General features: G+C 41.8%; 1 protein-coding gene across 2 annotated transcripts in view; it reads left to right on the top strand.

Moving 5' to 3' along the window:
- Positions 1-25,391, top strand: part of RNF125 (ring finger protein 125) — a 35,994-nt gene continuing 10,603 nt past the window's right edge. The window contains exons 1-4 of one of the 2 annotated variants that reach the window (XM_039254447.1): positions 1-585; positions 15,070-15,223; positions 19,133-19,227; positions 21,331-21,421. In XM_039254447.1, coding sequence (XP_039110378.1) covers positions 422-585; positions 15,070-15,223; positions 19,133-19,227; positions 21,331-21,421 — 504 coding nt within the window. In that variant the 5' untranslated portion in view covers positions 1-421. The remainder of the gene's footprint in view (positions 586-15,069; positions 15,224-19,132; positions 19,228-21,330; positions 21,422-25,391) is intronic. The other variant, XM_039254446.1, reaches the window with a different exon arrangement.

Consider the following 25,391-nt stretch of genomic DNA (forward strand, 5'->3'; position numbering starts at 1 on the left):
AAAGCATGGCTAGGCCCTCACTCTCTTCAACTTCCAAGAGTGGGTCAGGAGGCTGTTTACAACAGCCTGAAAGGCTCACCGCCCGCCGTGGTCCTGGGCTCTGCAGTTGAGGTTTCAGGTTTCAATTCTCCCGGGAGCACGAGAAGTCGCGGCGTGCTCCGTGCGGCTGCCGCCTCCGCCGCCGCCGGGTCTCTGCTAAGGCTGCGCTCGAAAGCGGATTCCGGGCGCGGCCGCGCACTCGCCTGCCCGGGACGGAGGTGGGGCGCCGTGGCTGCGGCTGCCGCTGAGCTGCTGTAGCTGGGCGCGCAGGGAGGCGGCGAGCACAGCTGGGCCGGGACTTCCTTCCTCTACCGCAGGACAACAAAACAACCCGGCAGCAGGCACCGAGCTCTTGGCAGCTGTCTGGGCGAGAGGCGCAGCGATGGGCTCCGTGCTTAGCAGCGATAGCGGCAAATCCGCCGCCGCCTCGGCCGCCCCGCGGGCCCTGGAGCGCAGGGGGGACCCGGAGCTGCCCGTCACGTCCTTCGACTGCTCCGTGTGCCTCGAGGTGTTGCACCAGCCCGTCCGGACCCGCTGCGGCCACGTGTAAGTGCGGGGGGAGCTCGACTCGCGCGCCCGCCCCTGGGGAGGGAGAGATGGGGGGAAGGCATGGGGGATTTCAGGAGCCAGCGCTTAAAGGTAGCTACTGCAGGGAGGCACCTGGACCTGTCGACTGCGGGCCGCGGGAAAAATGGACAGTCGGAAGGTGACACAGGATTGCAGGAGGCGAAAGCATTAACAAGCGGGCTGTGCAGCGCCTCCTCGCATCACCCCAGCTGTTTGTTCCCACAGCCCAGGTGCAGAGCCCCAGGGATGGGGACCCCAGGCGCGGGACCCGCCGGGAGCCGGGGCTTGCCCAGTGGGGAAGGTGAAATTGACTGGAGAGCCTGCACCCGCCTGGGCACAAGGCAGTGGGCTCCTGCAGAGCATGTCTCCCGCGGAGCTCAGTGAATCGGGCGGTGCTTCCCTCTCCCCGACCTCCCAGCCCCCCGGAACCCGGGTGGGTTTTGTTTTGCTGGCTTTGTGCACGTGTTCTAGAACGCCCACTGAGGCCAGCTTCGTGAGCAAACAAAGATCTGAACAACTATCTTTCCACCCCCACCTCCCTTTCCTAATACAGACACTCAGGCCTCTCAAAGATCAACCCAATCTGGAACGTCCAAGCGATTCTGTAGTCATAAGAGTTTAAGTACCTGTCAGGGCGGGCCTGGCTGGGACTTGAACGTTAGCACCGAGCCCTTGAGTGTAGCCGTTTAAACACCCAGCCGCAAAGTGACGGGAGCTTGCAGACTACCTCCCTTACGCAGCGCTTCCCTAAGTCGCCGGAAAGTATAGATAAAAATAACTGTCTTAAAAACCAGGTACCATGGAACTAAAACTTGCTGTTAGTTTCTAAGAAGAGTTTAAAAACAAAGTCACTATGTAAAATGGGCACGTCCTTACTGTGTGCTTGAGTAACTAGTAATGGGAGTCGGATCTGTGGGCTCGTTTACTGGTTACGCAGAAGCTTGCTTTCCGTGGCTGCCTGGGTGTGTGGCCGAGTGTGTGCCTGTTGGGATGGGGGTGGGGGGGGGGGTTGCATAGAGAGCGGAAGCTGGCTTAATGTCTTCTTTGGCCGGCCGTTTATAGTTTGATGAAGCGCCAAGGCAATACTGCAATGGCTAGTAAGTGTCTTTGGCTTACCAGGAAAAAAGTAGCATATTATAAATGCAAGTGCACAAGATGTTTTTAAAAGGGCTGAGGTGGTCCTTGACACCTACAGACTAGTAACCGAGAAGCAGTTTTCACCACCGAAAAGCCCTGTAGTGAGCCAAGAAAGAAAAATGCAGCCCACACAGTGTTTTAAATAAAGAGTGCCCTGGGCATTATTTTGTGGCTGTATTTTCAGGGCCTTTTGTTTCAGCTTTGTACTTTAAACTCAAGTCTAATTGACCTCCTGTCCGATTACTGATGTTGTTTCCCAGCCGTCCAGATATAGTTCATGGACATAAACCCGGAGGCGGAGATGGAAGCCAAGATATTGTTGTGTAACAGTGTAACATATCGATTAGTTCAGGGCAGTAATAACCTTGTAGTGATTACATTTAAATTTAGCCCGAATGAGAATTAAAACTTTAAAGTTGCACCAAAGATGCACAGTGGGCATCAAATCTTGAAGAGGCCTTTTGTAGAACTGAATTGGGTGACTTTACTATTGGAGATTGTTATCTGATTGGGGATTGTTTGCTCCCACCCCTCACCCCCCACCCCGTTGGGATTCTGAATACTATAACTTACTTTTTGCGGGGGTTGTGGCTCTGCTGAAGGATAATATAAATGTGTAAAAAGTTAAACCTTTTGTTAATCTTTTTCTTTGTTAGAGTTTGAATAGGAAACCAGCAACTGGAAAAATAGTCATGAAGTAGCACAACAAGAGCTGAAGGAATTGCCTTCCCTCACTTTACTGTTCTTTGTTTTGACAAATCTGTGTCCATTGTTCTGGCTGTGGGCAGAATTTCCATATTCCTCCTTTTGGCAAATTTACTTGGGCCCCTTCCGCTTTATAAATGTTAACTCCAATTCCTTCTGCACTGGAAACCGGTGAGTGGTATTAACACCATTTGTACTTCCTGAATGAATTACTCTCTTCCATTGACCTTCGATTGGAAAAATAAAGACATGCAGATGAAACCACTCTGTGTTAACCCAAATTGAAGCGAATCTCCAAACTTTTTGAACTTGTTTGTGTATGCTGATTTCTGTTTCTAAACTGATGTTATAGACGGCATCGGGGTGGCTCAGTCCCTTAAGCGTCCCACTCTTGATTTCCGCTCAGGTCTTGATCTCAGGGTCTTGAGTTCAAGCCCCACATTGGGCTCCATGCTGGGTGTGGAGCCTACTTAAAAAATAATAATAATAAATAAAATAAAATAAAATAAACCTATTTCAAGTCAAGCAAGTTATTAATATGGCAAAACTACATTGAATGAATATGTACATAGCACTCTATAAATCATATTGTGATGCAGTAGAAACACTGGGCTTGAGAGAGAGCAGGATTTGCAATTCAGCCCTGCCACTGACCAGCCGTGTGAAAAACATTCACCACGTTGCTGAATGTCTTTGACTCTCTTTCTTCATTTGTAAAATAGGGTGAATAATGGAATTTTTATGAATATTTAAAAAATGTAAAAGTAGCTCATGGTAAGGACTCAGTGCAGGATTTCTATTTCTTTTAAAGTCATTCCATAAAACAAAAACCCCCAAACAGTATTATTTCTTGTCTCCGTATTTCTTTTGGAATAAAACCGGGCCATAAAAGACAGATCTATGACATTTTCAAGATGTCCCAGATAGCTTTTCTTTTAGCTTAGTTCTTTTTCCTTTGGTGGCCTTGAATTTATTTATTTATTAAAATTTTTTTTTTTTTTTCTGAGAGAGAGCGTGAACAGGGGAGGGTCAGAGAGAGAGGGAGATACAGAATCTGAAGCAGGCTCCAGGCTCTGAGCTAGCTGTCAGCACAGAGCCCGACACGGGGCTTGAACACACAAACCGTGAGATCATGACCTGAGCCAAAGTCGGACGCTTAACCCACTGAGCCACCCAGGTGCCCTGGCCTTGAATTTAAGAAGTTCTGTTTTAATGTTCTGTCATTCCAAATTTACTTTATTCATATCTCTGTATCAGTTGTTAAAACATATTTGATGGAAGTGTTTCCTACCTTCTATTATGGGAGGGGAGAAGGAGTAGATAAGTTGAAGCTGTATAAAGGAAACTGAAAAGGAATCTGATTTATATTTAAAATAAGTATTCAAGGAAATTTGTTGACCAGCTGGATATGATAAAGGGGGAGAAAGGAGTGGAAGGCAATTCCTTAGTAAGATAAAAGGGGACAGAGTTCAGCTCAGGAGGTAGTTAATGAACTCGTGATGGGGCTTGTTGAGTCTACAGTGGTCTGAGAGGGAGATTTCCAAATGGAAATATCCCAAAAGCACTGGGAGAATGGGTTTGGGGAAGGGTCAGAGTTAAGGGAGTTATCTAAATGGATCAAGAGGTTGAGGGGCACCTGGGTGTCTTTGTTTAAGCGTCCGACTTCTTCAGCTCAGGTCATGATCTCCCAGCTCCTCTCATGGGTTCGAGCCCCACGTCGGAATGTATGCTGACCGCTCAGAGCCTGGAGCCCGCTTCGGATTCTGTGTCTTCCTCTCTTTTCTGCCCTTCCCCGTTCACACTCTGCCTCTCTTAAAAATAAATAAAACATTAAAAACAATAAATGAGAGGATCAAGAGGTTGAGAAAGAGCCTAACAAAGCTAATAGGTACAGACTGGAACATGCTATAAGGTCCAAAGAGCCACATCTTCATTGAACTGAGTTGGATTAAATTGCTCTAAGTCACCGAATTTGTTTACTTTTTAAAATGAAATCGTTGAGGATAATTCTGATGTGCTTTCAGGTAAGTGGGTTAAAACTTCCCACTGTGGTCAAGTATGAGCAGGACAGCCCACACCAACCTGGTAATGTTCTAAGTAGAGTCAGAGAGTTTTCTGATGAGTTTTAAAGTGACCTAGAAATATACATCAGTGCTTTCATTCTTTTTTTAAAATTTAGCCCCTGTTTTATTTTTTATTAAAAATTTTTATTAAGGTATAATTAACATAATATATTACTTTCAGGTGTTCAACATAATGATTCAATATTTACATATATTGGAAAATGAACACCATAAAAAGTCTCATTAACATCGGTCATCATACAAGGTTACAGATTTTTTTCTTGTGTTGAGAAATTTAAGGTCTATTGTCTTAGTGATGTTCCAGTGTACAGTACAGTATTAACTATAGCCACCATGCTGTACATTAAAGCCCCACGACTTATTTATTTTATAGCTGGAAGTTTGTACCTTATGACCCACCCGTTTCGCCATCCCTTTCATTGTTACAGGAGATGTGCAATCTCAAAAACTTTTTTAATATCATGTTATTTTATTTTTTTAATGTTTATTTTTGAGAGAGAGAGAGAGAGTAAGAGAGAAACACAGAGCATGAGTTGTGAGTGGGGGAGGGTCAGAGAGAGAAGAAGACACAGAATCCAAAGTGGGCTCCAGGCTCTGAGCTGTCAATGCAGAGCCCAGCAAGGGTCTTGAACTCACAAACCATGAGATGATGACCTTAGCTAAAGTCAGATGCTTAACCAACTGAGCCACCGAGGCATCCCCCAAAAACTTATTTTTTAACTATCTTATTGTTATTACACATATTTATTACCTACTTATACATTTATTATCTAGTGAGGGTTCTCCAGAGAAACAACCAATAGTATATATATGTGTGCATGAGAAAGACTGATTTTGAGGAATTGCTTTACATCATTGAGGATAATCTCTTTTAAAGTCAGCTGATTATAGATGTTGACCACACCTACAAAACACCTGCACTGTAACACTTGGTTGTTTGATTGAATAACTGAATCCTATAGCCTTATCCAAGTTGACACGTAAGACCAACCATCACATCTATCAACTGAATTTTTAAGGGTTATTAAAATCTGGTTATCAAAAACAAAAATTGGATTATCATTATCTAGTAAAGGGCCTTTACTGGAAGGCCCTTTAGAAGTCTCCTAAGAAGTCTGGCTGTCAGGCACCCATGCACACATCTACATGTTGCTCATGCAGACAGTAGGAATCCATACAACTGTCCCTAAAATAAAATCATTGTTCGTTTGGCTTCATCATTATCATTTCGGTTTGGTGTGGGTTGTTTGGTTAGATCTGCTACTGCCTGAGGTGCTTTCATTTATTGATCCAGCAAACATCTCCTGCCCTGTGCTGAGCACGTAGACACAAATGCTTGTGTTCTTGGAGTTGGCATTCTCATGAAGCAGGTGGACATAAGCAAGATTGAACATTAAGTATGTTCACTTGTCATGTAGAGGTGGGTGTTAAAGATAAAAAAAAAATAGGTGAGGAAATGGGATGGGAAGTATGTAGGGGAGCTGCAATTTTAAGATATTTAAAGCAATGTTTCTCAAATTATCTGCTGTAAAGAACCACTGAGGTTTTGTTTTGTTTTGTTGTGTTTTCAGTCCATCACTGACCAATACTTTTATAAAATAAAATATATATTATGGGAACATGAAATTTAAAAATACCAAAGATATATAAAATGTAAGTCCCCGTTTTAAAAGTTATTAATTATATTCAACAGATGTAAAACTACTCAGTCAAATTTTTGTACAAGCTTCTGAAAATACTTCTCTCAATTTCTATACCAAAGTAAGCATGAACTATTAATCAACAGGGCCTCGACAGCCTTTTTCTAGAGGAAGTTAGAAGGTGAGGAAGGCAGTTCAGCTTGAGAAAAATGTAAGGAGTGGTTGCATAGGGTGTGGGACGTTTATTTTATTTTTTTAAATATTTATTTTTGAGAGAGAAAGAGTGCGAGTAGGGGAGGTGCAGAGAGGGTGGGGAGGGAGGGCAGTACAGAGTATCCAAAGCAGGCTCTGCTCTGACAGCAGAGAGCCCCATGCAGGGCTTGGACTCACGAACCATGAGATCATGTCGATTGAGCCACCCGAGGTGCCCCTAAATGAGGATCTTGAACGAGAGTCATGGCGGGAGCTGATTTAAAAGGATGGCTCTGCTACTGTGGTGAGAATGGACTACAGTGGGAAGACCAGGACTGGGAGAGTGAGTTAGGAGGCCACTGTGACAATCCAGCAAAGAGCCCGGGACCAGCAAGGAAACAGTGGAAATGGTGAATGGTAGGATTTTAGATCAATATGAAGGTGTAGCTAACCAGGTGGATTCAATATGGAGTGTGGGAGGAAGTAAGGAACCAAGGCTGAGTGCAAAGTGCTTGGCTTGAGCGAAAGTTGGGGTTGCCGTAGTTGAGATGGGAAAGACTGGGAAGGTGGAATGAGGAAAAAGGTCAGGTCAGCAGTTCCATAAGTGACAGGCCAAGTTTGGGACAACCAAGGGATCTTGAGTAGGCAATTGGATATGTGAGTCTGGAGTTCAGAGGAAGATCTGAGCTGTAGATAAATGAAACTGGGAATCATAAGCATATCATTGGCTATAAATTGATGGGACTGGATGAGCTTATTGAGGAGTAAGTATATTCAGAAGAGAATAGAGGTCCAAGGACTGAGCAGTGGTGCATACCAACATTTAGAAGCTGAGACCTGAAAACCAGGGGCACATAGAGTGGCTCAGTTGGTTAAGCATTCAAATCTTGGTCTCAGCTCAGGTCATGATCGCATGGTTCATGGGATTGAGCCCCATGTTGGGCTCTGTACTGAAAGGAAGGAGCCTGCTTGGGGATTCTTTTTCTCCCTCTCTCTCTGCTCCTCCCCTGCTTGTGCATGCTCTCTCTCTCTCTAAAAATAAATAGATAAACGTTAAAAAAAAAAAAAAAGAGAGAGAGAGAGGAAGAGAGAGAGCTTGTAAAAGAAGGAAGCAGCTATAGGGGTAGGAAGGAAACCATCTGGTGTCCTGGAGGCCAAGTGAGTGCAAGAAGCACTTGGGAGGGAAGAGGGACCCTCTACATCTAGTGCTGCTTGAAGGTCAGGTGGATGAAGATTGAGAATTGATCACTGGATTTAGTAATGTGGAGGCTATTGGTGACCTCGAGAAGAGCAGTTTCAATGGAATGGCAGGTGCCAAAGACTAATTGGAGTGGTTTGGTGAGCGATCATAGGAGTTAGAGACAAGAAGCATAGAAAGCCCTTTCATAGAGTTGGGAGGCAAAGCGAAAGAGAAAAATTGGGGCAATAACCAGAAGGAGAAGAAAAATGGAATACACCATATGGTTATGGAAATGAACCAATAGTGAGGGGGAAACTCATGCACGGGAGAGGAGAGAATTTCAGGAGCAATGCCTTTGAGTAGGAGAAAGGAGCTGGGATTTACAAGCCAGGATTGGGGAGTGGAGGAAGGCTTGGCCTTAGCTAGGAAAATGGACAGTTTATCCATTTCACAGGATGTAGAGCATTGAATGGGCACAGATGCAGGTGAATTGAAGAAGTGGAATATTGTAGAAGTTCCCATATGATTGCCAGTTATCATTGACGTGTTATTTGACCTGTGATTTGACCTTAGCATGAAACATGGAAGTTTAAATATGAACATCCAGACCCCTGATGCCAAAACAAATGTATATAGAATTCCTCCTCCTCTCCTTGTGCTTGGGTAAGCATCACTTAAAATTGGGTGATTAAAGTCCTTTGTACCATCAACGTCCAAAAACTCTGGAGAGCCATTGCTCTAAATAAAAAAATGCTACTTCCTACATTGCTGCTCCTTAAAGTCTGGCACTTAGTAGATGTTCAATGTCAGTTGAATTAATGAATGATTCTAAACTAAAATGCAGATTGAATACTTTGGTGAATGTCCATCAAGCAGGAACAACCACTCTCTAGTGCCAGCCAATGGATGCTATGTAGTTGAGTAACAGATAGCAGTTCCATCATGTTGTCTACGGCCATACCACCCTGAACACGCCCGGTCTCGTCTGATCTCAGAAGCTAAGCAGGGTCCGGTCTGATTAGTACTTGGATGGAAGCAGTTCCATCATAGTTTTTGAACTCCATTCTTTTTATGAGGTTACTCATCTGTCCCTGTATTACTGAGAATTTCAGAAAGATGTGATTAAGCTGGCCTGAAATATGCCTCCTCCGGTGGTTGGACTGCTCTGTGTTTACTTAGCAACATTAGTATTGTCATAGGCAAATTAAATATTAGTGATCTGTTACATTATGTATTCTCTAACAAAACCTAAATAATGTAGCAGATTGAATTTGATGCCGAGATTTTCCTTAGAAATTGGCTGTGGGCCCATGGACCAGCAGCATTGCAGAATCTTGGGCCCCATCTCACATCTGCTGAATTGGGAACTGTTTTAAAAGGATGTTCAGATGATTTATAGCCATGCCATGTTAAAGTTTGAAGCACAGCTTTAGCCAACCCTATTTAATTGACAGCAAAATACAGCAAGTATTGAGGACAGCATTTGAAGGTTATAGAGAGGCACCTCTCTAAGATTTTAAGTTAAAAAAATAGATTTTTTTCAGGGCGCCTGGGTGTCTCAGTCGGTTGAGCGCCCGACTTTGGCTCAGGTCATGATCTCATGGTTGGTGGGTTCAAGCCCCACTGCAGGCTCTGTGCTGACAGCTCGGTGCCTGGAGCCTGCTTGGGATTCTGTGTCTCCTCTCTCTCTGCCCCTCCCAGCTCACACTCTGTCTCTTTCTCTCTCTTTCAAAAATAAATAAATACTTTTAAAAAATTTTTTAAAATACATTTTTCTTTGGGGGGTTAAATTTTAAATCAACACATAATGTGGTGTGGAGATATGCAGAGTCAGGTTTTGGAGGCTGAATGATGGACTTTGAGCAGAATCTAACTGAATACATAAACACATCAAATGAAATCTTAGGGGCAGTGGGGGCAGTGGGGGACTGGAGGGTTTATGCTCTCAGAACAGCTGCTCTCAGGCCTGTCCAGGCTGATCGATGCAGGGGAAGAGGGAGTGCGGTGTGTGGGTATGCGTGTACGTGTTTATTTCCCTGCATTGGAATATTTTAGCTTAAGATTCTTATCATCACTTTGAATAACAATAGCAATTCCCCTTATTCTGTTTACATTTTTGAGTTTACCAAGCCCGCTCAAGCTTTTCATTCAGCTTCATATTGGCACACCCACCGTGAGGCAGCCTCTTGTTGAGAACAGAAATAAAATGTTACATTGACCTCATGTTGCCAGTGGCTCTTCCAGAGTCATATTTGGGACCATGTCTGGATACTTCTTTTGCCTGTCTAGCCCTAGGCCCCGTGGAGTCCCTAATGTATCCCTTCCCTCTTTACTATACATAGGGCTCCGTTTTACCTCTTGAGATTGGGTACATAATTGTACCCAGTGTCCTCAGCAAGCCTTTCCTTATTTTTCTGCAATGCTTTGCTGACTTCTTCATTATAAGGATCTTACTGATAACCATGTAATTTCGGTAAATAGCAAGGACTTAATAAATTAACTCCAGGGAGTGGGGTATTTAAGTTTCCATCTAGTTTCAAAGATTGTAGAGTCATTATCCAGTTCCTAATTCATTTCTTCAGGAGCTGCAAACTACGAGTGATATAAATGAATGTGGAGGATGAGTATTCCACAGGATGGGGGCATTAGCCCACGTGACCACAGGGGAATTGAAGCCAGACTTGGAGAAGACTAGCTTCTCAAGAGAAGCCAGAAATTTGGGTTTAGTTGTAAAATCTGATTTTAAAGCAATGGCAACTAACTTAGAATTTTTAAAAAATATTTATTTTTGGGAGAGCACACGGGGAGGGGCAGAGAGAGGAGTACAGAGAATCCCAAGCAGGCTCTGTGCTGACAGGCTGACAGCAGCGAGCCCCATGTGGGGCTTGAACTCCCAAACCCACGAGATCATGACCTGAGCCGAAGTCGGACGCTCAACTGGCTGAGCCACCCAGGCACCCCTGACTCAGAACTTTTGAAAAGATTTTAATAGTTAAAAAAAAAAATACAATTGCCTTCTATCCTCAGCTTCTGTTTCTCACCTAATTTCTCCTCATCTGATTAGGTCGTTTATGATTGATCACTCTCAACCACCTTACAAGGGTGCGGAGGGGGCAGACAAACAGGAATCGCTTATTGTATTCGGTTCTATCCCTTGGGTTTTTTCAGAAGGAGATAACACTGTTATTGATGGGAATGTTGTGCCCTGCCCAGAAAATTCTCCTTTGATCCATTCCTCATAACTGATTTAGTTATTTCAGTTTGCTGGGTACCTACAGTGTGCCTGGGGTGGGGAAGGAGGGAGGCCTGCAAGATTCTGAATGGTTCTGAGCTGTATATATTTCAGTGCTCTTCTTCATGCAATGTTGTTGTTTCTGGCCTATTGTCACTGGGGCATTTTTGTTTTGTTGTGCTGTTTTTCAGCTTTATTGCGATGATACAGTACAGTTCACACAAAGTATACGAGTTCGTGAATTTTGGTAATTGTCTGCAATCCTATAACCACAAATAAGACCTAAAACAGTTAATTCCATTATCCTAAAAAGTTCCTTCAAATTCTTTTTTTTAAAACATTTTGTTAAAAATGTTTATTTTTGAGAGAGAGTGTGCAAGTGGGGGAGAGACAGAGAAGACAGGATCTGAAGCGGGCTCTGTGCTGACAGCAGTGAGGCTGATATGGGGCTCAAATTTATGAACTTCGAGATAATGACCTGAGCCAAAGTTGCACGGTCAACCGACTGAGCCGCCCAGGCGCCCCGAAACATTTTTTTAAATGTTTATTTTAGTTTCGAGAGAGAGAGAAAGAGAGTGCGAGTGCAAGCAGGGAAGGAACAGAGGAAGTCAAAGGATCTGAAGGGCTCTGAGATGGCAGCAGATAACCCAATGTGGGCCTCAAGCTCATGAACTGTGAGATCATGATTTGAGCTGAAGTCTGATGCTTAACCGACTGAGCCACCCAGGTCCCCCTCCTTCACATTCTATGTGGACAACCCCCTTCCCGAACCCCTGGCTCCAGCAACCCAATCTGCTTTCTGTAACTGAGTTTTGGAATCGTACAATAAGTAGTCTTTTGTGTTTGACTTCTTTTACTTAGTATAATAGGGCATATATTTGTTGTCATTTGGTATGTCATAAGTCCTTTTGGCGCACTTCCAAAATAAATCCTAAATCTGTCTGTCCACTTACACTGTCTACTGTTTCTTTGCTGGTCTAAGCCATCACCTTCTCTTGAACTGATGCTTCCAATGACTTAAACCTAAGCTCCTTGCTGTGGCTCTTGAGCCTCTGTAATCTGTTCTTCAGGGACCCAGAGTGATCTGTTTAATGTAACTCAAATTGCGTCACCCTCTTTCTTAAAACCCTCCAGTGCCTTCCCATGACCCTTAGTTATGGCTTTATGATCCATCTCCTGACCACTTTACTCCCCTTTCCCATATCTCCAGATATTCTCCCTGGGGCCCCCTGCCTTTCAAGCATGCTGGCTTTCTCTACCTCAGCTACCTCAGAAGATGGTCCCTGTCTTTTGTACCCTTTGTTTTCAGCTTGGAAAACCATTCCCAGATCTTCCTTACAGTGGTGCCTTCAGGTATCATCTCAGGGACCACCCAGCTAAATACTCTCTCTGCCCCACTCACTCTATTTTTATTGTCAACGTTTTCTTCTTCTCAAAGCATTTATCATTTGCCCATCTATTTGTTTACCGGCTTATTGCCTCTCTCCCCATTCTGGAAGTCTGAGAGCAGGGACCTTAGACACTGCCACGATTTCATCCCTGGCAAGTCGAACACTAGCTGGCAATAGTAAGCTATTACTAAAAATGTCACCAGTGCATGAATGTTTATATGGGTGGGTCTAGGGAGGTTTGTGCAGATTTACGCATTCTCTCATAAAGTCTTTTCTATGATCATGGATTCACTGTTCTTGCTAAAAGCAACACATATTCAATTTTTAAAAGGTTTGCATTATCTCTCTTCAGCCTTTTATTATATTCCAAATTGTTCTGTACTCTTTAAATTTATTTAAGTAGGGCGCCTAGGTGGCTCAGTTGGTTAAGTGTCCGACTCTTGACTTTGGCCCAGGTCATGATCTCACTGTTCGTGAGACTGAGCCCCATGTCAGGCTCCAAGCTAATAACGATGAGCCTGTGAGCCTTCTTGGGATTCACTCTCTGCCTCTCTCTCTCTGCTCCTCCCCTGCTCGTGCGCATTTGTACGTGCCCTAGTACTCAACTCTCTCTCAAAATAAATAAATAAATAAACTTAAAAAATTTATTTAAGTAATCATAAATGCAGCATAATCTTTTCCTCACATGGAATTTAGATGCCCTTAAAAATACTTTTAAAAATTTTTTCTTTTCATGTTCCATTAAAAATGTCAGGTGTGTCATCCTCCAAAAATTTGCCTTCCTAAATGTACAACTAAATTTTTCTTAGGAGTAAAGAAACTTAAGTCATAGCAAGATGGTTAATTTTCAGGGCACCTGGGTGGCTCAGTCTGTTAAGTGTCCGACTTTGGCTCAGATCATTATCTTGCAGTTCGTGGGTTCGGGCCCCGCATTGGGTTCTGTGCTGACAGCTGGCTCAGAGCCTGGAGCCTGTTTTGTATTCTGTGTCTCCCTCTCTCTCTGACCCTCCCTTGCTCATGCTGTCTGTCTCTGTCTCTGTCTCTCTCTCTCAGAAATAAATAAACACATTAAAACATTTTTTTTAAAGATGGTTAATTTTCCATAACATTTTCCCCCTAATGTTTTCTTATGAAAAATTTCAAACCTACAGCTAAGTGGAAAAAAATTGTACAGAGACTTAAGCTGCAGTGGCATCAAATTTCTTTCCTTATTGGTAACACTTTAAAAACGCATGGTTTTTATGTATTCATAACGAGCAAGCTCTCTTTGTTCCGAAACACCTTAGTCTCGATGTGTTTTCTCCATTTAGTAAACACTTTGGTTAAAATGGGTACAACTAATTGACTGATCTACCAGATTTTCAATGAATATTCTCTCATATAATGCAATAGCACCTATGTACTGCTCATTTGAGAGTTTCATGCCACGTCTACCACTGTGTAAATGTAGGGGAGTTATAGTGAGAGACTTGGTTTTTTTTAATGCGTAAAGTGTGCTACTTTCCATGAATATCTCCTAGGCATTTCCATTGTTGTAGTTGTCAGTTGTAGTTACAGAAACACGTGCAGAACCCACAGAATGACTGTAGGAGTGCACTCTGTAAAGCCCACAAGTTTATACAGGTACACCCACAGTCTTCCAGTTTTGCTGCTTCTGCTGGTCACTAGGAGGAAATGAGATGACTTAAAAAGGACTACAGATCTTTCTCGACTCACATGGGGTTTGTCCTGAGAAAGCCATCCTAAATTAAAGTAAGTTGAAAATGCATTTAATACACCTGACCTACTAAACATCATAGCTTAGCCTAGCCTACCCTAAATCTGATCAGAATGCTAACATTAGCCTCCAGTTGGGCAAAATCATCTAATACAAAGCCTATTTCGTAATATAAGTGTTGAATATTTCCTGTGATTTAGCGAATGCTGTACTAAAAGTGTGAAAACAGAATGGTCCTGTGGGTGTAGAACAGTTGTAAGCGCAATGCACGGCTGACTGCGATCTGCCTGGCATTGTAAGAGAGCATGATACTTGCATATCCCTAGCCCGAGAAAAGATTGAAATCCAAAATCTGAAGTATAGTTTCTGCTGAACGAGCAGCAGACAGAGGGTAGAGAGAGAGGGAGACACAGAATCCGAAGCAGGCCCCAGGCTCTGAGCTGTCAGCACAGAGTCGGGTACGGGGCTCAATCTCATGACCTGCAATAATATTATGACCTGAGCCAAAGTTGGACACTCAACCGACTGAGCCACCCACGTTCCCAGACATTAAAATTAGTTTATAAAAATAATAACGTGTATGGTATTTTGCCTTCTCGACTTCTTGCTATTTTCTTATCTAAAATACAAAATACCACAGAGCAAAGACCTATTTTCTCCCCAAACTCCCCCCAGAATTAGAGAGAAGAAAGAACACATTGAGTATCCTTTGGGTTATAGTTTTAATTCTGTTTATAGAAATTCTATATCGCTACTCGGTGTTCTTTTGTTTAAATGCATGCAGTGCCTGATGTGAGTTGTGACTCCAGAGAAGTCTTATGGGAAAGTAAAAGACCCTCTGCCAAGTGTACGATGCACATGCACATTGCATTTGGCAGCACAGCTCCTGGCGTACAAGGTGCCTTTAAAATACAATGCGCATAATCTCTGGTGGCCTCTAGGAAAGAATCCATCATATGGGGAAGGCAGAGGAAGAAGAATCATTTTTTTTAGTATTATACAATCTTTTGAAATGTTTAAGTGTTTAAGCACATGATAGGTCTTATTTAAATTAAACAAATAAATCATTGAAAATGTAAAAAAAAATAAAATAAAATAAAATACAATGTGCGCAAACAAACACATAGTCGTGGCTCTTTTATACCTTTTAAGGAAAGTGATGTGTTCTTGGTTTGTTTTGGGTAGATTCTGCCGTTCCTGTATCGCTACCAGTCTAAAGAACAATAAGTGGACCTGCCCTTACTGCCGGGCATATCTTCCTTCAGAAGGAGTTCCAGCAACTGATGTAGCCAAAAGAATGAAATCAGAGTACCAGAACTGCGCTGAGTGTGACACCCTGGTATGTGGCCTTCCGCCTGTGCTCACCGTTCCTGGCTTAGACTGCTGAGAAGATTGTTACACGGCTAATCATTTCACCTGTGCCTTTGTCTTCATCCTGCCCTGACTTTCTAAAGTTTATTGTCTCTGCCTCTCCCTTTCCTTTTCTCCATTCTCCTATGTGTAGGCTATGGTGCAATTGGCACCTGACTCCTACCATCACCTAATTTTTCAAACAAATGCTTTCACCCACCACTTCCATTTCCTCCCTTCCCATCATCCTGTGACAACCACCCCTTACCCCCCCCCCCCATCATGTTGCCTACTGGCATAATTCCAGTGGCATAATTCCTCCTGTATTCTGGACTTTGCACTGCTTCTCTCTATTGATCACATCTTTCTTGGTGCGGGTTTCCTACTAGTGTGGTTAGATCATGTGAGGTCTTGAAGACCATGGAAAAGATTCTAGATTTTATCCTAAATGCAGTAGTGAGTCATAGAGTATAAGCTTTTGATCGAGTTTATATTTTTAAGATATTGCTCTACCATGTGAGTGGAGAATGCTTAGGAGGGGACAAATCGGGATTGGTGAAGCCAGTTTGATGGCTACTGGGATGGGTAAGGGAAGAAAGGTGGGATAGGGCGAGAGCATTAGACAGGGAATACAGGATTGTTTTGAGGGGTATTTAGGAGAGACAATTGAAGGAAATCTGTAACTGACTGACTGGATGTGGGGGTGAGAGTATAAAATGTCAAATGAATATACCTCCCAGGTTTCTGACATGCGTAGGCGAAAGTGTTAATATAGGGAGCAAATTTGGAGAAGAATCCAGAGTTAAGTTTTAAATATGTTACATTTGAACTGCTCAGGGGAGGATAATTATCATACAAAGTCCAGAAATCATAAGAGAGATTACATGCTGAGGATCTGAATTTTTTGAGAGAACCTTTCTTGATTGTTAATCTTCGTTATGGCCTGTTATGTCTTCTTAGTACCCCGTGCTTTCGCTTTGTACTATTTATCACCATTTGGAATAATTATGCTTTTGGGACTTTTAAATTTAATGTCAATTATCCCCACCAGGTTTGATTTCTGTGAGGGTAGGGACTATGTCTGTTTTATTGGCAACTGTGTACCCAGCACTTTGAAAACTGGTACATAGTTAGTGCTTAATATATTTTTTTGAATATTTATGTAAGATTCCATAACCTGTTCATGGCTGTCTGACTACAGAATTTATGCCTAGTCTTCAGAGTCAGACATCTGGGTTCAAACACGAATTCTGTCACTCATTATTTGTGATTTGGGGACGTTATCGCCTAGGTTTTAGTTCATCTTTTTGTAAAATGAGGAAAAAGATAGTGCTCATGGAGTGCCTGAGTGGCTCAGTCGGTTAAGTATCCTACTCTTGATCTCAGCTTAGGTCTTGATCTCAGGGTCATGAGTTTGAGCCCTGCGTTGGGCTCTGTGCTGGGTGTGAAGCCTACTTAAAAAGAGTGTTCATGCCATGGGATGGTTGTAAAGGAAAATGATAAAACATGTATGGCTTCTAGCACTGTCTGAAACATGGTAAATGCTCAAAATCAATAGCTTTTAATATTTATAATAGTAAACTATTGCTTATTTTTACTTTGATATGTTTTGTCATCATATAAAATTCAACATGCACAAAACCCAGCTCACTATAGTGTTCTGTCATCCAGCTTATATTCCACCTTTGGTGTCTGTCAGAAACAAGAATATTCTCTCAATTATCCTAGGTTAGAAATCCCCTTCCTTTTTTCACCTCTTATATCTGATTATTCAGAAGTATTTTTATTTTTCCTTTGAGATATTTCTTATATCTGTCTCTTCCTTTTTTAAAAAAAATTTTTTAATGTTTATTCATTTTTTGAGAGACAGGGAAAGACAGAGCATGAGCTGGGGAGGGGCAGAGAGAAAGGGAAATACAGAATCTGAAGCAGGCTCCAGGCTTCATGCTGACAGCATAGAGCCCTATGCTGGACCCGAACCCACAAACCACGAGATCATGACCTGAGCCAAAGTCGGACACTCAACCAACTGAGACACCCAAGTGCCCCTCTGTCTCTTCCTTTTTATGTTACCCCTCTTGCCAGGAATATTGCCATTCCTTCTTTTTAAAGTGTATTCCTTATTTTCAGAGAGAGAGAGAGAGCCAGCTGAGGAAGGGCACAGAGAGATGGGGGACAGAGGATCCAAAGCAGAGAGCTCAATGCTGGCATCGAACTCACGAGCTAAGAGATTGGCCTGAGCCAAAGTCAGACACTTAACTGACTGAACCACCCAGGAGCCTCACCTTGTAGAGCCATTTTAGACTCTATCTATTCTTCAGGGTCACAGCCAGATTTCCATTTCAGAGGCCTGGACTTAGCATTGAAGTCACCAGTATCAAACAGTTTCCTACATTTCGTTTTGCCTCCCTCTATTAGATTATAAGCACCTGTAGAGCAAGCCAGTGGCTTAGGTTTTTTCTGCCATCTCTTACAATGTCTTCTACAATTTTGTGTCTAGAGTATACACTCCATGAATTTATCAATTCATTTGTCAGTATACAGTCCCCACATTTCTAATTTGTATGAAGAATGCTTATCTTGTGGCGCCTGGGTGGCTCAGTCGGTTAAGCGTCTGACTTTGGCTCAGGTCATGATCTCATGGTTCGTGGGTTTGAGCCCCGCATCGGGCTCTGCGCTGACAGCTGGCTCAGAACCTGGAGCCTGCTTCAGATTCTCTGTCTCCCTCTCTCTCTGACCCTCCCCTGCTCACGCGCCCTCTCGCTCGCTCTCAGAAATAAATAAAAACAAATTTTTTAAAAAAAGGGAAAAAAAAGAATGCTCATCTTTGTTGTTCAAGGAATAAAAGAAAGAACTTTTAACAAAAGTAATAAAGAGATGTGAGAGAGAATTGATGTATAAAGTTGGATGTTAAAAGTCAGAAAACAGCGTGTTTTAAGACAGCTACCTCGATCGGTCCTAGTTTGTACATCTTTTAGGTGGATATTCGTAAAACGAGGATTTGTTTTCACTTTTCCACCTGCTTTTATATGTCTTTTGTTAAGCAGTTACAACAGTTTCCTTGACAGGGTAGATTTCATGTTTGAGGTTTAACTTCCGTAGCTTGAGCGAAACGAAGCAGGGTGGGTCGACCACCTTACCACAGAGGTACAAATCTTCTTTTAGCACTAGATCTTATCAGTTTCTAATGAAACATTTAGTAGAATATGTGTTATTTAGCCACAGCCAGCCTCATGGTTAGGATCTCTGAATGTATATCTTGAGGAACAAGGGCTCTTTATTCTGCTGTGGTAAAAATGGACTGTAAGAACTGTCTTTTATGTTTGCTCTTAATGGGGCCATTAAGTATACTGTGTATTGTGAATTCATGTAATACTACTGAATATATGATAAAACCATGGTATTTATATCTTTCCCTGAGGCACGGGATTTCCTTTACTTACTATGACCATCTTTAAAATGAAAATCCATCTATTGGCTCTCTTGGTTTTCATTTTCCCTCTGTCTCTTTTTACTGTTTCTTTTTTCTACCTCGCTCTCTTTCCTTCTCCCCTTTTTCTCTTATTTCTTACCATTACCAGATTAGGTAATAGCATCCAAAAAAAGTAAATTTGGGTTCATGTATGTCTTTCCACTTTAAAAAACATACACTTTCTGGAAGAACCAAATTCAAGAACTCAACATTTGAGTCTTCTAAGTATTAGAGAAATTTCTAACGTGTTATTCTTGACAATGCCTTAACTTTGTTGTGCTGTTGTCATGAATGCATCCTTTTAGTCAACTGACCCCACGTGATGTGTGATCTTATTTGAAATAATGGAAGTAACAAAGCTGGATCACAAGACTTCATTGAGCCCCTTTTCAACAGGGAATTTATTTTAAACTTGCTTTTATATAGGTTTGCCTCAGCGAAATGAGGGCGCACATAAGGTCTTGTCAGAAGTATATAGATAAGTATGGACCACTGCAAGAGCTTGGAGAGACGGCAACAAGGTTTGTTTCAACACAACATAGTTGAATGCTAAATTTGATATGCCTGCAGAGAAGTTAATAGGCTGGACCGGTTAGCCATTTCATTGTGAAAATATCTACGGAGTTGTGTTCAGGCTTTGAACCATAACACCTACTATTGGTAATCATTTTACGAAAGAATTTTGCTTTCTGTACTTCGAAAACTTTGCATGGGTGGTACCAACCGAGCACAGGAGAGATTGGAAGAACTTCCTCAGACAAGTTTGTATTAAGGAAGATCCAAAAATAAAACGTGGAACTGTTCAAGTTCCTCAAGGCTCTATTTTCTGACTAATAGATTGAAGTAGATCCTGGTTCAGAGCCTACTCTTTTTCACTCCTCCACGGCCATTGCTCAGTGCCCCTGCTCATTTCCTGTTGTGCTGCTGGTTGGTCTGTAGAAGGGAGGAAGTAACATCTCAGTACCTAGCCTAACAAGGGAGAACAGGCCTGGGGCAGGCATCTTGAGCCCTATACCATTTTTGTGGGTACTCTTACGGGACTGGTAGGAGAATGGAGACGGTTAGTAGAGGCAATGAAGAATATTGATCGTTATTATTTTTTCCTTTAAAAAAAGAAATGAATCTGAGCCATGACTATCTTGATGGCCAGAGTAATTGCAAAGGTTGGAGTCTCTCCCTACCAAAAAAATACAGAAATGATTTGTGTTTTCCTGCATAGGCTGAAGGCTTTGAAACCATTAAATTCAAGTATAAACTCAGTTACAAGTAGTGATACTCAGTAGGAGTGTGATTTATTTTTTTTCTCTCCTGAAGGAAAATGTAGTTTTACTTATTTTAAGAAAATACACTCAAAGCTTAAATTTCCTAACCTGAAAGTCTAAATGGTTGCCCCCTTCCATTGTTTCACTAGAGATTGCTTTGAAAATGTATCCATTATCAGGGTTCGTTGTATACCATGATGTTATAAACTTAAAATTTATACAACTAAATTTAAATTTTAGTTTAAAGAAGAGTATGAATTCTACTAGATTGGCTACAAGGACCAGTAGGAAGGAAGGATAATAAATGGGTTAAGAAAATATATGGGTTTGATTTCAAGGTTGTTAGGCTTTATAAAAATATATGCAGGCTAATTTAAATCCTAATTTTTTCTGCTGGTTAGAATTAAATAATAAACAAAGTAACAGAGAATGAGGAGAGGGTTGTTGATTAATCAATCTTCTCAGACTAATATTTGCATTTAAGATAGAAATCTTTGCTTCATAGAGGAACTTACTGCTGCATGATTCAAATTTTTAAAATTCTAATGGGTTCAAGTCTTAGGGAACAGGAAGTTGTATCTATGATAGAAAGTGAGCAAAAAATTCCAAGGCTCCTTATTGTACCTATGAGTTTAAGGCAGTACTGTCTAAGAGAACACGTATGTGATTTTATTGTTTCTAATAGCCACATTAAAAAGGCAAAAAGAAACAGCGATATTAATTTTTAGTATATTTTATTTAACCAAAGATAGCTCAAATATTATCATTGGAACACGTAATCAATATAAACGTTATTGCGGTATTTTGCTTTTTTATATGGTAAGCCTTTGAAATTCACAGTGCATTTTGTACTTCCAGCATAACTCAGTTTCGATAGCCACTTTTCAAGTGCCAAGAGATGTACATGGCTAATAGCTACTGTACTGAATAGCACGGATGTATAGGTCAAATACTCCTTATATCCACCTGCAGTTATATCCTGGTGGGGCTGAAGAATAAAACAACACCCAGTTATGTTACCTGAATTAGGAAAGGGAGGAAGAAAAAGAGAAACAGTAGCCCAAGAGACAGCTGGGTGATGTGGTCTCAGTTAATGAGTGCCCAGACTGCACTTCTCCTCCAAAGAGAATAAAGTGCTTCACGTGCTGTAACTGCTTCTCCATGGTGCCCCTGTGAGAATACTTAACTTTTCTCCATGAGAAAAAGCATAGGCATCTGACCATTATCAGGATCGGAAAAATCATGGCAAATCTGGAAGTTTCCAGAACAAGGGCTGGAAACTAGATCTGCCTACATTCTATTGTTTACCTCTAGTTAAATACTAGCAGTTTTCATCATTTTTGTATTCTCTGCAATTTCCAGGTGTGTGTGTCCATTTTGTCAGAAGGAATTGGATGAAGACAGCTTGCTGGATCACTGTATCACTCATCACAGATCAGAAAGGAGATCTGTGGTAAGGAATTTTGTTACTATATACTTCTGCAAAGTCTAAGTTCAATATACTCTAGAAATCCGTTCAATAGTCTTGTGCTTATGGGTATATAATGAAGGATACTTTATGTCAAGGTTGTGATAATTCTGTGACTGTTAACAATATGTGCGTGGTAAGAATTATGAATGTGCAATCACTCTTTCATTAAGGAACTTAGACATTATTTCTTACAGATAATTATGGGCATAATCAACTAAGATCAAAACTACACAGCTAAGATCCAACTTGAGTATACTCGCTCTGGTCATGTCCTAAGTTAAAAACATTTTTTAATAATGCAAATAGGGTTATCACAGTAATTCACTAGAAATGAGAAGTAGAAAGTTATTCATCTTTGATCAATCTATTGTTATATTTCACAAGCTGAGTATTTATCCAGATGCTTGCACATTAAATATACATATCGCTCATCATTTCCTAGGTTCATCATGATGCTTCCTTTTTTTCCTTTGCAGCCTGGCATTTTAGTTCTACTTTGCAGTGTGGCTTTCATTTTGGTGTAGTTGTGAGGGATAGCAGGGTGGTGATGGGTACATCCTCATTTACTTAGCCATTTTACTATTTTTTGTACACTTGTTACCAATTTTAGCATTTGAATTCATATTGCACATTTGAACTCTTCTTTCTATTGGATTTTTTTTTCCTGAGGGGAAATCCTTAGATTTATCTTTCTGGGACCAAGAGAGCAAACTTTTTAATAGTTCTTGAAATATACTTCTGAAATGCATTCCAGAAAGGCTGAGTCAATTTCTATTTGTGTCAGGGATTTGTAAGTAAACCACTTTCACATTAACCTGGCCAACACTGGGTACATTTATTTCAAAATTAAAATAAAAGTGTCGCCTGGATGGCTCAGCTGGTTAAACGTCTGACTCTTGATTTCGGCTTAGGTAATGATCTTGCAGTTGTGAGATCCAGCCCCTAGTTGGACTCTTAGCTGACAGTATGGAGCCTGCTTGGGATTTTCTCCCTCTCTCTCTGCTCCTCTTCTCTCTCTCTCTCTCTCAAAATAAGTAAATAAATAAACCTTATTTTATTTTAATATAAAGATAAATAAATATTGAGAGAGACTGAGACAGCATGAGTGGGGGAGGGGCAGAGAGAGTTGAGAGAGAGAGAATCCTAAGCAGGCTTCACACTGCCAGTGCAAAGCCTGAGGCAGGCAGGGCCCGAACACACAAAGCTATGGGATTGTGACCTGAGCAGAAATCAAGAGTGGGACGCTCAACTGACAGAGCCACCCAGACACCTCTAAACAAATAAACTTTAAAAATAAATTAATTAATTTAATTCAATTAAAATAAAAGACTTAGCAGATATAAAATAATACCTTGAAGATTATTTTGAGTTTTATTTTAGTTTTATGTTATATATATGTATATATGTGTATGTATATACACAGACACGTGTATGTGTACCATTTATATAGATATTAGGGGTTTTTTTTTAATTTCAATTTTAAGCTTTATTTTCCTCCGTAAAATCCTTTTGGAAAGTGATGAGATTGAAACATAGTTATGTTAGATAGATAGATAGATAGATAGATAGATAGATAGATAGATAGATAGATGATAGATAGGGGCGCCTGGGTGGCTTAGTCGGTTAAGCGTCCGACTTTCACTTAGGTCATGATCTCGCAGTTCGTGGGTTCAAGTCCCGCGTCGGGCTCTGTGCTGACTGCCAGCTCAGAGCCTGGAGCCTGTTTCAGTCTGTGACTACCTCTCTCTCTGACCCTCCCCTGCTCACGCTGTCTCTCTCTCTCTCCTAGAAATAAATAAAACATTAAAAAAAAAAGATAGATGATAGATAGATAGAAGGATAGTTCTTATAACAATCCTAGAAGATAGATGTGATTACCTCCATTTTGCAAATGATAAATTGAGGCTCAGAGAGTTTAAGTAAGTCTTACAAGGTCACACAGCTGTTAGGCAGCAGAGCCGCCATTTGCACACAGGAGTCTAGCTCCAGAGCATGCTGCACCCCTGTGCTCTACTAGCAGGTTCAGAAGAAAAGCCAGACAATATGATCAAAGGTATTTGTTATTGACCCTAGGCTTAGGAATTTTGGTTCTTGGAATGATTTGATATGTGTCGGGAGAGTAGGGGAGACTGTCGTGGGCTTTTACTGCTCTAAAGTTGCTCTGTGGGTGGAACTAGGCTAAGGAGTCGTTTCATGATAGGTCCTTGGGGAGCTAGAGGAAGTTAGAAGAAAGCATTAGGATGGCGTCATAATACCTACCATTTATTGAGTTCTAAGTGCTTCCTTGTCTCCTGGCTACCTTGTGAAGGTATTATCACACAGCCTGAGCCCTCACCACTAGTACCCAGGTGCTGCTCTGGCTGGAGGGACACCAGGTGCTTTGGGCCATGGTCTTGGGCTGCATCACAGCAGGAATCTGGGGCAGGCTGTGTACTGGTCTGTCCACTGGCACTATGTACCTGCTCCAGCAGAAGTCCAGTCCACCTGCTGTGCTCAGTTTGGCTATCAGATTAAAGGAGCCCATGGAAGCTAGGTCTTCCTTGATTTAGAGGTCATAGAGACCATTGAAGAAAACTGACCTAAGGGCAGAAATAAACCAGGAATGGTGGGATCCGATTGCCCATCGAATTCATAGTTAAAACCTAGGCTTTGGAGGAGATAATCCCAGCAAATCGCATTAATGGCTTTGCCTCTATGTCATCGTTGGTAAAATGGGGATGATGATGATGATGATGATGCCCTTTCCACCGGGTGGTAGGAAATGAGTCATTTGATAATGGTGGGCTGCCAGCACTTTTGCAACTACGTAAAACCAAGGCTAGTAGAGATTTCAAGGAAGCCGTGTACTCCACAGTTGGGGAGCCCAAGCTGGAAGGGGTGTGAAGTGGTGAATTTCACAAGACCAGGACACAGTCGTGGCCTTGAGGTAGGAGCAGACTGTTCACAAAATCCATGATCCAGTAATACACGAGGGCTGTCTAGGTCGCTTCTAGAACAGAAGACCTTCAGTTTCCTATATTAATGTGTTATGCTGGGATGGAAAATCAAGACATGTGTCACTCTGAAGGATTTACAGCCATTAGAATTCAGTAGATACTTTATTATGAAAAGGCTGGAAGTAGGTCCTGTGGCATAGTTAGGGTCCACATGGCTTAGGGATCCTCAGATGGGGAAACACCTCCCGGAAAAGTCCTGCGTCCAAGGCTGATTCTGGATTGGTGTGGACGTTAACAAGGAATCATTGCTTTGAGGGCTGGGTTGCTGGGTTTGCTTACAGATAAGATCCGGGACATCATCTGACCTATCTCGCATAAGAGGTTTCATGGCAGTTAAAGATTTGAGCAAATGATTCTGCCTTCTAGATAAAATTAGCTAATTCAGAGATCAACCCACAAGCAACTAATCTTTCCTTTCCAAGTTGCGTAAGACTAGGGTAATGGGTTAAGAACATAATGGAATGTTGAATTTTCTCACATGGAGTTTTAAGAACCAATAGCTCCTTGGGGCGACTGGGTGGCTCAATCAATCAGTCAAGCATCTAACTCTTGGCTTCAGCTCAAGTGGGGCTCTGCACTGACAGCACAGAGCCTTCTTGGGCTCCTCGCTCTCTCCCTCTCTTCTCTGTCTCTCTCATGCTCTTACTCTGTCTCTCAAGATAAATAAACTTAAAAAGAACACAACAGCAATAACCAACAGCTCCTTTTTGTCGCACAGTAGTTATATTCTGCAGTATTTTATTTAAAAAATTTTGTATCTGTGGAATATTAAACCCAAAGGAGGCCAACGACATAAGCAGCTTGCTTCAGATTGAACTGTGAGAACACTTTTGAGAGAAATTTGGTATTTTGTCTTCTAAAGGGAAGATGTTTCCACAAAAGCCATACTTTCTGGCTACTCTCTTCCCCCCGAGCGTTCTTTCTTCAGTGGTTGGCTCTTATTTATCCTTTAGAAC

The sequence above is a fragment of the Hyaena hyaena genome, unplaced genomic scaffold (genome assembly GCF_003009895.1).
Source record: "Hyaena hyaena isolate Hyena2069 unplaced genomic scaffold, ASM300989v1 scaffold_490, whole genome shotgun sequence".
Taxonomy (NCBI): Eukaryota; Metazoa; Chordata; class Mammalia; order Carnivora; family Hyaenidae; genus Hyaena; species Hyaena hyaena.